This window comes from Prorops nasuta, unplaced genomic scaffold (genome assembly GCF_024137725.1).
Source record: "Prorops nasuta isolate Cenicafe-Biocafe unplaced genomic scaffold, Cenicafe_Pnas_1.2 PNAS00003, whole genome shotgun sequence".
Lineage (NCBI taxonomy): Eukaryota > Metazoa > Arthropoda > Insecta > Hymenoptera > Bethylidae > Prorops > Prorops nasuta.
In genome coordinates, this window is record NW_027116800.1 from 11,747,053 (window position 1) to 11,764,366 (window position 17,314).

The following is a 17,314-nucleotide window of genomic DNA, read 5'->3' on the forward strand; positions in this document are numbered from 1 at the left end:
AGAATCTCTATTCAGTATAATTCTTGATTAGTAGTTTTATAATTTCTACATTATTTGAAATACAAGGTTTATGTTTCTTAGGAAATATGAGTCTATTTCCTAAGAAGCATAATTTTAAATTAAAATACATCTTCATTACTTGCTAATATAATATAAATAAATCATTTTCTTTTAATAATAAAATTTATCTATGAAAATACACGGAGGAAAATTGCTAACATCAAATTAATTATAATTCTATAATGTAGAAACACTAAACAGTGTAGTCCATGATTACTAGTTTCTTATACATTAATTGAAATATAATATTTATGTATGTCAGGAGATCTAAGTACATTTTCTAAGAAGCTCAATTTTAAATTAAATAATATCTCTATTACTTGCAAAATAATGAATAAGTATTTTTGTTAAACAATAAAGTTCCTTTACAAAAATACATATTCATTATTTTGCAAGTAATGGAGATACTATTTAATTTAAAATTGAGCTTCTTAGAAAATGTACTTAGATCTCCTGACATACATAAATATTATATTTCAAATAATGTAGAAATTATAAAACTGCTAATCAAGAATTATACTGAATAGAGATTCTACATTATATAATTTACATTATATTGTTATTCATAATGATCTCTTCGTGTATATATAAAGATTTACAATAAGTGAAATTGAAGCTTTACAAAAATATGTGAGCAAAGACAATAGTCAAATATAATAATTCAGACTAACTTGATTCTTTCCGTTAGTTTTCGATATTCTGCTGATTTTCCTTGTATTCCTTTTAAACAATATCCTTCCAGTAATTTCGACTCCTTTTCCCTTGTATTAACTTGTCACAAATTTACAATTTAATTTTCGTAATGAAAACACAATCACTCAAAGATGTATTAATTTATGCTGCAACTGCAGATTAGTTTCAGATTTACTTTAGAAGTAAGAACGTTTTATACAATCAGGCTTACAGTTCGACTTCTGTATATTGCTCCCGTTCCCCATTTCCTTATCCTCAGACTAAATATAATAACGCACCAACACTTCGAATTTGACAGAATATTACTCATTTAACACATCATCGAATTATGCTAATATAATGAATGCTATACTAAGGAAGCTAGGCCCACGGGAGAAAAGGGCAAAATTAAAATAGTATTTTATAGCTATTATATTGCCGTTTATTTTCTACATTTGTAAAGGTACGTAAATATTTAAAATATGAAAATTGTAGAGAATTTTATGCTCTACAACATTTACTTTAACTTTTTTTATTAGAATCAACAGGGGGAGAGATAATGGAGGGAAAACAAAACAACTCTCAAATTTGTATTAGTTTTTCTTTAATAACTTTTTTTAAAGGAAAGTTACAAACAAATACTTCAAATAAAACTTTTAGTTCTTATTTTTCTCTATAAAACTAAAAAAAAACAATGTTCTGCGGTTAATATTGGCCGAGATATCCTTATTTCTATAAATTCACCCCTTTTTCAAGATGGCGGCCGTAGCACAACCCCTAGGAATTCGAACTTTGCGGATTCCGATTCTCCGGGGGACAACTTTTTGAATAAAAAAAAAATCCATTGAAGTATTTTTTGCAATGATTTGCCACTTTCCTGTCTATTTTGACTGGACTATGAGGCGCCCGAGTGAATTGAAATCTTAAACCGAGCGACGCGCGCTGCTGGGACATTATGGTTTTTTGTAACTTGATCTCCTTATTTACGATGTGTGATAAGATATTTTTCTCGGAATGCTGAAGTCGGTCTCGGCTTGCTGGTTCGCGCAAACGAGAAAGGTCTCAAATGTAAAGGGTTAACCCTTTGTACTCGAAATAACTAATTATTCCCCAAAAATTGGTGACTGACTCGAGAGCAAGGGTTAATATATTATATTGCAACTACAAAAAAATATCTTATATGTATATCCATAGTATATGATGACATAATAATTATAGTGAATTCGCACACATGCACCACTGCATATGTACTAAATGTATCAGTTTAGCGCCTATAACCTGCACGCCAATTTGGAAAACGTAGTTGTAAGATAAATGTTTTTAAAAGTTTTAGCATCCAAACAAAACAGTGATTAAAACTATTGACGGATGAATCTCAGTAATACCTATACATAAGCCCATGTAATAAAAGCCTTCCGTTTTGTTCGAAAACTTGTATTTCTTTCCATCAAAATTTTTCCTCGTGCTGTTAAGATACTTTAGACCTTTTGATTTGGAAAACTCCGTCATTCTTACAGAGGTTTCCGTCTTTCATCGTTATTATCAGCGACAGTTTTGGCAATAACCGGTTCTATTTGTAATTCCTGCTTATACATTACTTTGAGAAAAACTGCGAAGCTTTCCATTTAGTTGTTCTGCTGTCAGAAAGTTAATAATTCTTAATACATTTTGAATTGAAAATTTAGCTAAGAAGTTTCGGTAAGGTTGAAGTATTTATTTCTATTTTACAACTTAACAGGAAATTTCTACAAGAGGATTACAAAAGAAAGGTTCTCATGACTCGTAGTTGTGTCTATCGTAAACCTCTCCCCCCTCTCCCTTAGCGCTTTAATACTTTATAGGGGAGACCGGGGTAAAATAGGGTACCGGGGTAAAACAAGAACCCATTAATATAACATAAACTACATTTCTGATTCAGTCATTAATGAAGGTATGTAATGGTGCCACTTGAAGATATTTGTCAGCAAAAATTTGTAAACATTGGCGCTTGATTACTTTCCAAACGCTTTATTTTTCATTTTTGCACATAATTCTTAAAAGTTTCCGATCATTTCGAAGTGTTCAGTACAAAATCTGGACTAATAGAGTAAATTTTCACTTAAGTCACTTAATTTGAAATATTTTTAACTATAATTTCGTTAGTCGTATTTTTAATTTACATACGATATATGTCTGTATAATATTTAAATACACTTTGTATGGTTAAGGGGCAAACCCGTACGGGGTAAAATCGGACCTCATACCTTCATTAATGACTGAATCAGGAATATAATTTTTGTTATATTAATGGGTTCTTGTTTTACCCTGGTACCCCTATTTTACCTGGGTTTCCCCTAATAGATGTATTTATTGTAAAGAAATATGCGCATTAACAAAATTACAAGAAGGATGAGTACAATGCATAAAAAATTTTAAATGGGCTCATGAAGGACGAACTGACTAGAAAATTGAAGATTTACATAATTTCTCATGTAATACATGCTAAGTTTGTATCAATTTTTTGTATCAAATTTGAATCCGTGGAGTATCCTATTTTACCCATGGTTCGGGGTAAAACCGTAAATTGTTATGTTTTTTTTAAATTAAGATTTGATTGATCAAAAATAAAAATAATTATTTTATTTTGTGTCACCACTTTAAAGAAGGTTTATATTAAATCAAAGTCGTTTTATTTTCAATTTTTTTTTTAATAATAACCTAAATATCTTTTATCCTTAAGGGTACCGTTTTACTCCGGTCTTCCCTACCTGTCATGCGTGGAACCGCTTCAATAAGTTTGAATTGGTTCGAACGACAAAACGCAGCGCAAATTCACAAGGCTAAGACTGCAATTTTATTAATTCCTTTCGCGTCTTTTTTTTTCCAGCTGTTTTTGCCTTTACTTCTGTAGTTTTGTCAACAATTCCATTGAATCGAAAGGTCTATTACTCGATGACGAAGAAATATCTGAACTATTATGAATCAGAGGAAGTACAGTATAAGATAAGTAAGGGATGATAACATTCCTTTACAAAAATAAAGCTGACCCGAAAATGAACGTAATGTGTTGATGTATTCAATAAATATAATTTTATTATAAAACAATTCTTTTTCTTCAGAAAATAAAGTGTTACGTAGCTTTAGGCAAATGGTAGAAATCCTCTGTAAAATTTTCAAGTTTCTTCATGAGCGATAAGAGAGTAATTTGCATTTTTGCACACGGTCCCCTATTCAAATTGCCTCCACTTCCTTTCTGAGAAAGTGAAATAATACAAAATCTATTGCTATTTGTCTTTTTGGCCACATGTATTGTCTCACAAGGGCTGGCTGGTATTATTAAGCATTTATAACTAAAGCTTAACGCTGTCTTCCTTAACCTTAATTTGTCTCACTTTAACTTTCAATACAATGCTTTAGTTAAGTGGTCTTCTTAGTAAATACTTAGCTCCATTTAAAGGTATTGGCCTTTGTTTCCGCATTTCTATACACTGTGTCTGGATTGTCATGATCCAGGAGGGGGTGAGGTATTGGACTAGATTTCCAGGTAAGTCCCCAATCTCTATGGCGGAAACGATGGGACGCCTGGGACCAGGCAGTCGTGATCCGCTATTGCCTAAGGGCCTGCAGTAGGCAGTCAGACGCTACATTTGATTACTATAGGAAATTAGAGAAGGTCTTATAGATACGCATGACCGCCGAATCCGAGCCGAGCCCGGTTTGCATTGTTCGCGACCTTCGACAAACCATAAAACAAAGGGATTCGAAGAAAACGGAGTCGGCTCGCGATAATATGTAACTAATCCAAACGGTATCCCTCGACTTGTACCGATATTACAAAGAAAACATTTGTCCAGTCGAATGAGCAAATCTACAATATTGTCGCTAAATTTCTCATTATTTTCAAATCCCCATAACTTTTGGCCAGAGCACCCAATTATGACGATCTCTTTTTTACATTAAAGGTCTTTTCACGTACTTGAATGCCCATATATTTAATTTTGCAATCGGGATTTCAGGTATAAAGTACACGACTTTGAATATTGGCCGATTTTTGGTAATTTTATACGTGTTATAATTGAGTTAGAAGATTTAGGAGTGGCTACCAGATAATTTTAGCACATTGTACACTCAGCTATTAGTTTTTCATCGGTAGCTCGAGATACACAAAATTGAGTATAAACGCGAAATTTACGTTATTTTTTACAAACCGTAACTTTAAGCACTTCGTAATTTATTCATAACTTTTTAAGAGATTATTCTGTTTAAAAAATAACTATTGGATGTTGAAGGTCTTGTTGAGAACTACCGTTCTGTAGTTTTAGAAATGTTGTTAGAGTCCATAAAAGCCGAGTAATCGAGCACTGAAAAATTGTATTTTTCGCTTCATTTTTTCTTTTTCAACTTGTTACAAAATAATAAATTGGCTCAAAAATATATTTGCAGGTGACTATTTTCCTGTTCACGCTTGGTTTTTCTGAGTTCTTTACCTAAAGAGCAGGATTCAATCGGTGGGATACCCGTAGCTTTCAAAAAATCTTTGTGCCGTTTTTCACCGGAAAAATATGGCTTTTTTTGTAAATTTGCTCATATATCTGCATGACGCAGCGTGACAAGTTTTGAAGCATAGAAACACTTTCATTTTTTAGGGATATATAAAGATTGAAATGCATACATTCACATAGTAATATTAAATTTCTCATTTTTAATAGGAAACGTACTAAAATTTTAATTTTTTGTAGCTCATCACAGCATCTTGAATGATGGAGGACGTCAATTCACTTTGTATACTTTGCGACAAAGAGCTTCTGGAGGAAAACAAACGAACAATTGGAGAACGCGCCATTGCTTCGTTGATCAAAGCAAGTAAGGACAGGAAAGATAAGGAGCATTTGCGTATGAAAAACCTTACATCGTTGGATATACACGTTAATTGCCATTGAGCTTATGTACGACAAAAAAATATAATTGCAGCAGCGAAGAAAGTAGCTTCATCTGCTTCGCGGAAACGTCAATTAACCAGCGAAGCACTACATTTCGATTTTCATTCTCTGTGCTTTTTCTGCGGCGAAGATGCATCCGACGAGTATATAGAAAACCGTAAGTTAAACCCGTTAAGATTTGTTAAAGTTGTATATGTCAGTAAACGCGAAACAGGTGATAATATTTTAAAAAGCATAGAAGACCGTAAATTACAAAGTGACGACTACATGGATTTAATTATTAAACGACTTAGTACCGTAGACAACATAGCAGATATAAATGCACGATATCATGTTAATTGCATTACCAAATTTTACAAATATCAAGAAAGTAATATGCCAGTGGGACGTTCTTCAAAAAATTCAACCTTATTGTGTTTAGAGTTTATTATTAATTATCTTATTGAGAATTCAGAAGAGTGCCAATTTTCTTTAAGATATATTTATGATCAGTATGAAGGTGAAAAACCGACTATTAAATATATCAAAGAAAAGTTAATTGATTATTTGGGGAAAGAAGTGGCAATTTACTCCGTAAAAAATGATTACATAATATGCTTTTTGGATAGTAGAAATAAAATTTTATCAAAGAATTGGTACGAAAACTGTTTAAAAAATGAAGAAGAGGAAAAAAAAAGAATAGTGAAAACTGCTGCTGAAATAATTGTTCAAGAAATTCGATCTAAATATTATGACCTTAGTAAATATCCATCGCCCAATTGCTTTTTAGATAGTATTAGTTCAGACGTTTCAGACAACTTAAAATTATTTCTTGAAATAATAATAAAACGTAGTAAGAAGACGAAAAATGGTGAAAAATGGGATAATCAAATCGCGACATTTGCGCACTGCATTACTTCCTCAGCAAGACCGCGGTCATTTCTATCACCTATTTTATTAGGATTATCATCCATGATGCACAAAAACACGCGTCTAAAAGTCTTATCGATAGTTTACATAACGTAGGTCTCTGCGCTTCGTATGAAGAAACGCTACTTTTCGAAGCTTCGATTGTTCATGATCCACAGCAGTATGATTTAACTGATTCGTATATTCAATTTGTATTTGACAATGCTAATCATAATACAAATACAATTGACGGGCGAAATACCTTTTATTCTATGGGTGGCATAATGTGTGTATCACCTTCTTCATCAGTTCAATCTACAAAAACAATTACTTGCTTAAAAAAATTCCTAGCGTAAATTCTACTGGAAAATTCGGTTTTATTCCTCTGCAGCATTTCGAGAAAGGTAATTCAGCAGGTCGTAAGAATATTATAATAAAAAATTTATATATAGAAAATCAAATTTCAAATGAAATAGGTATAACGTCAGCACACTTTTTATGGTTTTACGGAAAATATAAAAATTTAAACAAAACTGCCGGTTGGAATGGATTTATGGAACTTATACCGTTACAGAAAAAGAGTATACATTGACAAAAATTATTCCGTTACCATTTGTAAATGCTCCACCAAGTCAATATGACACAATTTTTACTGTATTACTCGAAGCTGATGCCAGGTACAAAGCAAATAATCAAACCCACACTTTTGTTACTTTTGATCAACCATTTTATGATAAAGCTCAAGAGATTGTAGCTTGCTCGAGAGGCGCAGAAAAGCAAAAAATTTTAGATTCTGTAATTGTAAGACTAGGAGGTTTTCATGTAGTGGTTTAAAGGCAGCTTTTAGTGAAATATATGCGGAAATATCAGCTGGGAAAGCTCTGACCGGGCATGCATTTTCGCGAGCAGTTCGAGGGCACCTTTAGTCCAACAATCATTAGCACACATCATTTTATCTAGTTTGAATTTTGATGAAAATGAAATAAACGATTTAAATAATATTCTAAGTAATGTGGGTGAGGACAATTTGCAAAGAGTTATGGAAAATAATGATTACCAGCAATTAAAAAATAAATTCATTTTGAAATTAAATAGTCTAAAAAATAATGGCCCTACTGCACAACTCTGGGTACAATATTTTACGATGCTAGAAATATCGCGAAACAGTTTATAAAAGCAGAAAGAACCGGTAATTGGCATCTTCACCTAAACAGCATGCAGAAAATGTTGCCTTACTTTCATGCAAGTGGCCACTTATTGTACGCTAAATCTAGTCACTTATATTTACAAGAAATGTATACATTATAATCTTAAATGAATGTTTTTGAATATGAAAAATTTACAAACTCTGGATACTTTACAGTTAGGCGTACAGATAAATATCGTTCGGGAATTTCGTCAGATATGACTATAGAACAAATGCTAATAAGACCTATGAAAACAAGTGGTGGGTTGACACACGGACACGGTATGACAGAAAGTGTACTTTCGAAATGGATCCTCTCAATGATAGTTTTAGTTGAAGTATCTGATGCAATGGAACAATTTTGCAACGTTTCATATGCAACTTCTGAGCAACATATTGATACAAGAATTTCCAGAATTTCTCGAGATGCTGCAGACGTACAGAAGCTCATTAATTTCTTTGATACACATGACCCGTTCCCCATAACAGACAAAATTCAATCATTTAGCAGTGGTGTGATTGGCAATGAAAATATTAATTGTCACAGGGCATTATCAATAGGCTTAGCTGCGATGGAAAAAATGATTGGCAAAGATTTTGGCATAGTGAAATTACAGAGAAAAGATAAAATTTTATCTCTCAAGGCAGTAAACTCTTCAGTAAAATTAAATAACAGCACAGAAGTCATTGATCCAACTTTGATTTTTCAAAGACTGTCATTAAATATTGAGTCAAAAAGCGATATGAAAAAATACCTGACGTATGAGCTGTCTCCTTATCCGCTGTCATTATTTCACGAAGGAGGAATGCGAAAGACTCGCAAATCAGCTTTTTACGAGAATTTCAATAAAATTTCTGTACTACCATCTGAAAATATATTTTACGTTATCGATGGTGGATTTCTTCTTCACCGAGTAGTATGGCATATTAATGAGACCATTAGTGCAATTTTACAGCAATACGTCGCATACGTTTTAAAGTATTATACAAATAATTGTTGCATTGTCTTCGATGGATACTCAAAAACCGGTACAAAATCTGCTGAGCGTTTACGTATCGTCAACAAACAAATGCAAGAACAGATTTAAATTTTGATTTGAGTACGAAAATTACTTTTTCGCAGGAAAAAGTTATACTTAGCGACCAAAATAAGTCCAATTTAATTAAATTATTATGTGTAGAATTTAGTAAAGTAGGATGCATGACCAAAGCCGCCGAGGAGGATGCGGATTGTCTTATAAATCAAACAGCTATTGATTGTAAAAGTAATAATGACAACGTTGTAATCGTTGGCGAAGACATTGACCTTTTAGTATTACTGACAGGATTGGCATCGTTAAATTCAACTATTTATTTTTTAAAACCAAACAAGGGAAAAACTGAACAACAGATATATTCAAATCATTCTTTTAAATATGACGAGTTGAAAAAATATATTCTTTTTATACACGCATTTACAGGTTGTGATACAACATCCTGCTTTTATAAGCAAGGAAAAAATAAGTTAATCAAGATATTATTAAATGACTTATCATTACAAACACTATAGCTTATAACTTTTATAACGCGAGTGCAACGCAATCAGAAATCGAGAACTGCGGCAATAAAATAATAGAAGCATTGTATAGTACTAAAAAAGAGCGAAAGGTATTGAATGAATTAAGATTTGTACATTTTCAAAAATCGACCATAAAAAAAATTTGTAAATTAGAATCGTTACCACCAACAGTCGGTGCTGCAAAACAACACTGCTTCAGAACATTTTGCCAAATTCAAACGTAGTTAGGTAATGCAGTAAATGCTCAGCAATGGGGATGGAAATTAACTCAGCAGGGATTAGAAGCTATTTTCACTGAAGAGCCATTAATTCCAGACGAGTTATTAATATCTATTACGTGCCGATGTGAAAGTGGGTGTAAAAATAAAAATTGGGGATGCAGAAAGCATGGATTACGGTGCTCACATTTATGCGCTGGTTGCCATGGCGAAACTTGCGCAAATAAAAACGATACATCGATATAAATAATCGATGAAAAGGATTTAAATGTAGATAACGATGCCGACAGTATCTTAGATTTATTACCTTCAATTCAAATATAAATGATAATGAAAACAGCGAGTTTTATAATGATAACGAGGGCGATGACGATGACCATGACGACTACGATGACGATGACATTGAAGAAAACGATAATGATTTAAATAATAGCAAGGAAGTTAGTATATGTAAAAAGCGTAGGATAAATTAATATTAGTGTAATAATTTAATAATGTAGAATAAATTGGAATTGCGATTTATATGTAATATGTATATATATAATGTTATTATTAAAGTCTTGTAATACTATATAAATAAGTTAAGTCTTTTGATACTACATAAATATTATTTACAAGGATGTATGGACCAATGTAATAAGTTATATAAAAATTTTCGATAAAATAATTTTCTATCATACGAACACCGTGGTTGTAATCATTTTTTCATTTTACCCTGAATAAAATAAATATCATTAAAATTGGATTATTAGTTCCCGAGAAAAATCAATTTTTTTTTTTATTATGCCCTTTCAATGACCTACCGAATTACTTTTTTTAGTAAAATAGTCAGATCTTCAAACACACGAAAAACACGTTATTAAAAAGACTATATTTATATAAAAATAACAAATAACTTTTGGTTGTCACAAAATGTGACTATTTTACAAGAAAGAGCAGATCGGGGTGTGTCACTAAAAATAGTATGGTGAGTTTGAAATCAATTGTCAAATAACGCCGTACTGTTGACATGTATTTACGGACTCGTTCTATAATGTCCATTTAAGGAATCTCGTTAACTAGTTTTAATCCAAGGAAGACTAAACAATATTGTTTAAAATTTCAACAAATATTCTAAGAGAGAATAAAATCGTCGATTTTCAATTAATTATGCTATTTTATATATATGTCACATCATATAGGATTTTTAAGTTAATAGGAAATTGTTTTACACTCCCTAAATAATCTAATAGCTCAAATAAAGATGATGGTTAATTATTAATAAATTATTTTTATTTCAAAAGTTTTGTAGAAAGTTCTAAGTTAACAAAATTGGTTTTGCCATCCGCAGATTATTAAAGAAAAACTGAAAACAAAAATATACAAATAGAAATTTTTATATTAATATACACGCGTCTTTTTATAGATTATTATAAGTATAACCGCTACTGTGTGAAAGATAAACTAAAGCGGAAGAAATATGCACAACCGCTACTTACTTCATAGGAACTTTCGCATAGCGTGCCATTGATTCTTTATATGAAATAAGAATAATTTATTTAAGATGTATTTTTGATTGAACATATAACTTATAAAAATATTATATCGCTTAATAATATAAAAGATTTTATTTATTTTCTTATTTTTTCTATATATAACCATTATGGAGCTTTAAAATACATTTCTGCAAATAGGACATGTAGACTTTTGACTGGTACTGAACCATTTATACTGAAAATAAAAAGAGAAATGTAAAAAGATTTCTATAATTATTGGATTTTTTAAAATGATTAATCAGAAACTAATTAATGTAAACTTACCAGACAGTGTGTATGAAATTTCTTTCTACAAGTGTGGCATGTTAGTTTTGGAATTTGATATGTGCTAATATGAAAAATACTGAAGCAAATGTAGCACTCTTCGACACCTGCAAACTTTTTATCCAAGTTCCTTTTCCACAATAAAAGCCCATCCCATATAGAACCATTTTGGTGTGTTAAAAATATAAAAAGCTGCATATGACAATTTCTCCAATTCGCTGCACCCCCGGCATGTTGACCTGGCTCAACAATAATTTGGCCTAAGGGGTGATTAGAAGGTAAAATGATACTAAGCTCTAGTTTCGTGTCGTCCATTTGGTAAATAGCAACAACTTCTCTCGCTGATGAATGAACTTTTATCTGCATATTTTTTACACCACCTGAAGGACAGCTGCAAAGCTCTTCCTGACACAACATAGGACTTACGTAATGCGTAGTAATTTTATCAACAGCTGCACTAACTCTACTGTCAGCTGTACTCCACCATTGTCTCACTAATACAGGTAAATGTCTCAGACAATTTGTATATATCCAGCAAACAATGTGATCCAGTCTCCATTCTGTCCAGCTTTCTCCAAAATTAAACGACGGTGGAGTTGAAAATATTTTTATCAATTTTGAAGATTTTGTTTTACTATCTTGATGAATCTCCACTGGCATCAATCTAAAAATATTATTCAATAAAGACGAAAAGAGTTCAGTTTTTAATATTTCTGCATATTGATAACGCAAATCCCCATGTGCATATGCACACATTTCTAGTACTGTTGCCCAGGTTAATAAATAGCATAACGTAAATGCATAAGAGTCTGTGAATGGTTGAGTTGTACAACTAATGGTATCGCATAGCTTAAAGTCCATCAACATTGCATTTACAATAAATTGTGTACTCGAGAGTGTCTCTATAAATCTCTTTATGTTCAACTTATTTGAATCGAAATTTTCCGTCTCTGTCAGCTCTTGATCTTGTTTAACAAGATTAGATATTGAATGTTTTAAGACCCAGTGTGCTCCAAGTTGAATAGATGGAATAGAAGATTTCAGCAACTTCAGTGATACATTAATCAATGTGTCTGGCTTTAGTTTTACAGTAATATTGTGTTTATTTTTATAAAATAGATTCTCATCAAATAGCATTAACGCGGAGCCCAAGTAATCAAGTATAATCAATGAGCTTAAAATAGGTTCTTTTTCATCGTACAAATTACAATAGAACATCCATGATTTTCCTATTCCCATATGAATATCGTCCGAATACACATTTTTCCATTCATCCAATAATTCTGGAGGAAAACCAGTTTCCTTATGAGCCTCATATTTATTCATTGTATTCTGGACAGCAATAAAAAGTTTACTGATTGCAACAGTAAACGCAATTACCGCTACTTCATTGTATTTGTACTGAGATTTGTTAATAGAAAGCTGCCACGATGCCAAACAAATCAAAATAAAATCCCAATTATTTGATTGTAATTTTAAAGGGGCTATGTTTAGAACTGATGTTAATGATCTTATAATTTCCAAGCATAAAATTATTTCCCCCCATTTTTTGTCGGAAATATCACAATCCAGTAACAATGATCTGTAATACTCTTTCTCATTTGAAATTATTTTTTCCAAAATTTCGATTATAACAGAATCATCCATTTTTGCTTGTAATAAGCTTCTACCTATGATCAAAGTATTTAAATCATTTTGTTGCGGTATAATATCTCCTTTATTTAAATAAGGACCTAAAATTTGAATTGCTTGCAAATATTTTTCAGATGCATCTTCATTTTCTAAAAGTGAACTATTATTGTTTATTGTATTTAAATATTCAGCACAATTGTCGTTTGCACAAATTTCAGTATAATAAAGCCTGATCATATATGGTAATATACAACTGTCTTCATAGACTTTTTGAAGCTTTTGTAAAATACCTTCACGCATTTCGTCAGAAAGTAGAATAGGCAAAAGCTGAAATCGATTTTTTAGTATTAGAAGTAGTTTGCTAACATTTTCATAATGTTTCGTCGATCGATAATGATCGCTGTAAGCATTACTTAGAATAATAACATGCATAATGCTTAATATAGGATGTGTAAAAAGAGGATAGATACTTGATATATCTGAAGAGACAATGGAAAGAACTTCTGTTACGAATGAAGCCCAATTCAAACAATTCTCCATTGTATCTGAAACTTTCTGTTGTGTAATATCAATATTGTTAGCTTGCAGCTTGCAGCTAGGACTGGCAACAAAAAAATTTCCACTGACTATTTCAGCATACATAATAACCCCAGTCATTTCTGACAACCATTTACATATATTGGATTCTGTTAAAAAGTTATTTACTATTTCATGTTTATTTTGAATATCCAAATCATTATGATTTATAATATATTCAACAAAATCAGTAGCTATTACTTTTAATGAATCTTGATTTTGGAATGTCAATAGGTTAAATATTTTTTTCCAAATAATAGCAGAAAATTTTTTAGTAAGATTTAAGAATTCAATATGTGAAAGCTTACAATGACTTTCAAACAATCCCTTTTTCCAAATATTACGAAGATCATCAACATTTACATCATTTTCTGCATAATCCCTTGTGCATAATTCAAATAATGTTTCTATTAATTTTAAAGCACCGCTTGTTGGTTGTTTATGAGCCCAAGTAAGGGGAACCAGAGCTGAGATTAATTTTATCAAATGTATTACATCTACTTCATTTGTTATGGTTAAAGAATTACAGAGAATTTCTGAAATCTGATTGATTCCCTCTATGCTTATTAAAAAGTCACCAGTGTCTGATGTTTCAAATGCTAATAAAATCATATTTTGATCCTTTATGAAATTGGAAGATTGATTATTAGCAATCTCTCTAGCTATATCAATTAATAGTTCATTTACTTTAGGTTGTGAATACCAATGTTTAACTATTTTGTTATTTCTGTTATCTTTTGATAAGCAAAATTGCACAACACTTCTGGTGACTGCTGCATCATTGAGTAAAGTCAAAGACTCTAACATTTTGTCTTTTTCAAAATCTGTTACATATTTCATTAGACTGAAAACCATTTGGATTATATCCTCCGTTTCTTCTGATGTCTCTTCTAGCCATGCTTTTAATATATCATTGTAAAAGTCAAATAATTCAGCATCTGCCTTTATAGTTTTCGAAAGTTCGATAAAAAGATCTTTATTCTCAAAGTTATTTATTAATTTATTAAGGAATTTCATATTTCTCTTAGAACCTGTTGTGCTAATATAGTTAAAATAAGCTACGCAATACTTATTAACGAATTCTAAAAGTTCGGTGTCAAACATTTCTGTTTCCACAAAATTACTTTTTACTGGTTCTGCAGCTTTTGCCTTTTGATTGGGTTCAGAAAATTGTACTTTTAAGTTTTTACGTCTATGAGTAGGATTATTTTTCAATAGAAGTAATAGATCTATTTGTGAATTATGAGCTTCGATAGCTGAAAAAGAATTTACTAATTCTCTTTCTTTGTTCATAAACTTCTCAAATGTAATTCCAAGTTCATTCCAAAATAAATTAATTAAATGTAAGTAACATTTGTATTCTATATTGTTTCGATTCTTACTCCAATATCGCACTAAATGCGAAACTTCACAAAAAATCGTTTCTTTGGCTGGAGTTCCTTCTAAAATACACATTTCTATAACAGATATTAGCTAAAACAATTGAAAACTATTAGTATATTTCTTGCTAAATTTGGATGTATAATTTATTGATACTTACTTGCTCTTTTACAAGTTTTGAGCAGAATTCTATATCAGAATTATTACAAAGAATTAAACATTCAAAGAAAGAAGTAGATACTGCAAATATTTCGGAACGACTAATTTGTACGCTTTTCACCAAAAATCTGAAAAAAAAATTGTAAATAAAGAAAAAGCAATTGCTGAAATAAATGAAATAGAAATTATTTTGTTTACCCTTGGCGCATATTATCGAAAAAATTAATATAAAATTGATTTTTATCAATATTTAATTTTGGAAATTGACTAATAAATGGCAATAAATTTGGATAAATAATAGATGCGGAAGATTGTCCACCACTACGTAAAACTCGCCATAATTTTGGCAACACAAGCTTTTCAACATTTACATGCTGATACCAATCCTACAAAATATACTAAGTAATTAGTACCTGCAACTGCTTTAAATGTAATCAATAATCAATATTTACCTCTAGTTTAGTTACAGCTACAAGCATTGCTTCCCAAACTGCAGATAATATACTAGGTTCATTTTCATCTAAGCTATTCATTATAGCTGTTAAGGCTTTTTTCTTTTCATTTAACAAAACTAAGTCAGCATGTCCAATAACAGAAGATAGGACATTGAAAAATGCTGTCTTTGTTGGAAGTGCTTCACTTCTGCTTAATTTCCAAAACTTGTTACTACTCAATATACTGTTATGAATATGGATTACTTTCTCAATTTCATGTATAGGAATTTTATTGAAATAATAGCTATAAGCTAATAAACATGATGTTAAAACTTTCTGATACCTAGCTTCTTTTTCTTCTGGAGTTAGAGATCTGTTGGTAAAAATATTACAAATAATTTGCTCAATAAATTTTAAAAATCATAATAATTATGGTTTTTTTAAATATACTTTTGTCCTGCAAATGTTTCAGGTGTTTGAATTGTTGTAATGTCACAGATATAGAATAATATCTCATTCTGACAATGAACAATTGCATCCTACAATTTTTCTTTGGTGGAAAAGTATTCTGTGAAAAAACATTGCATACAATAATTCACTCCATTATAAAATATTAAAAAGCTGTACAATTATCTACTTACATTAAAAGAATTGGTTGCAGCTGAAGCCAACAGGAGGATAAGGATCAAACTGAGAAGTAAACCATGCACCTGCTAACTGTTTCAAATACATGGCTATGCCTTTTTCCTACACGTTTGACCAACTGCTGCATGTGCTAATTGAGCAGCTTCTCTTACTCTATGCTCAATATCAGTAGCTAATGTACAATAGAAACGAGGCCCAAAATGGTAAAATTCCTTTCTACTTTAGATAGATCAGATTCTTCGCAAAGTGTAGCAACTCTTGCAGTGCCTTGTATTTGGTTGTTGCATCTTTCTTATTCATTTTTTTTAAAACAATTTGAAAGCTAGCATCAACACTACTTATTTCAATATCACTTAGAGTAGAAAGTGATAGCCCTGGTATATTGGTACATAACCCCCATCTTTTGCAGCTGAGAAACCAACAAAATTTGATATAGATGACCCTAAAAGTTCTGCACTTCTACTGCTGTTTGATGGCTACAAGCAAAATGTCAAATTAAAATTTGAATGAATATAAATGACATCTCTTATTTCTATTAAGGTTAGAAACATATAGAAATTTATGAAGATTAAAATGATAATGTTTTTTTTATTGAAACTTACTCGTGCATTATTTTTTGTTCTTTGAGCTTTTTTTGTTTTTACTCATGATAATTTTCAATTAAAACACTTTATATTATTTATAAAACACAAGTTTAAAGTAAAGACTGAAAAGCAAAATCGTCATTCGACAATCCACTGGGTGTAATGGTGTAAATGAGTTAAACAGCTAGTCTGGCAATTTGGCCAATAGCATTGGATTGTGATCGGATATTTGGTCTATTCGGGACATCGGTTGACAGCAGTGAGCAGTCAATGTGCCAGAGTGTCAAATGTATCACTGGTGTATATTAGTGATGTCTGTAATCAACTGTAATATATGTCAGTCCAGATGGTGGTGGTGGACCCTCGGGCCCTCTGCGGCAACTGCCCCGTGTTCACTCATTATGGCCTTTTAAGCCCCTTTAAGTTACATTCCATTAAAAGCCCAAGCATTTGCATGTGTATAGTGTTACATTAACTATTAAATTATAAGCCATTTGTGCCTTAAATAGAACGCGTCTATCAGAAGGCATAATGAAAGCCGTGGGAAGTCTGAGTGTTTCTCGATCTGACATAATACAGTTAACATCAGTGATAATAGAAATTA

The 17,314-nt window shown here is 31.3% G+C and overlaps 1 protein-coding gene across 1 annotated transcript; it reads right to left on the minus strand.

Moving 5' to 3' along the window:
• Positions 1–10,215: 10,215 nt before the first annotated feature.
• Positions 10,216–17,282, minus strand: Ltn1 (E3 ubiquitin-protein ligase listerin). Its single transcript, XM_066745556.1, is given in 15 exon segments — positions 10,216–11,211; positions 11,301–14,981; positions 15,049–15,175; positions 15,246–15,433; positions 15,500–15,854; positions 15,932–16,020; positions 16,023–16,049; positions 16,123–16,149; positions 16,151–16,228; positions 16,231–16,320; positions 16,322–16,506; positions 16,509–16,602; positions 16,729–16,769; positions 17,037–17,082; positions 17,181–17,282. Coding segments are annotated over 15 exon segments (5,190 nt in total). The 3' UTR covers positions 10,216–11,151.
• Between the last annotated feature and the right edge of the window lie 32 nt (positions 17,283–17,314).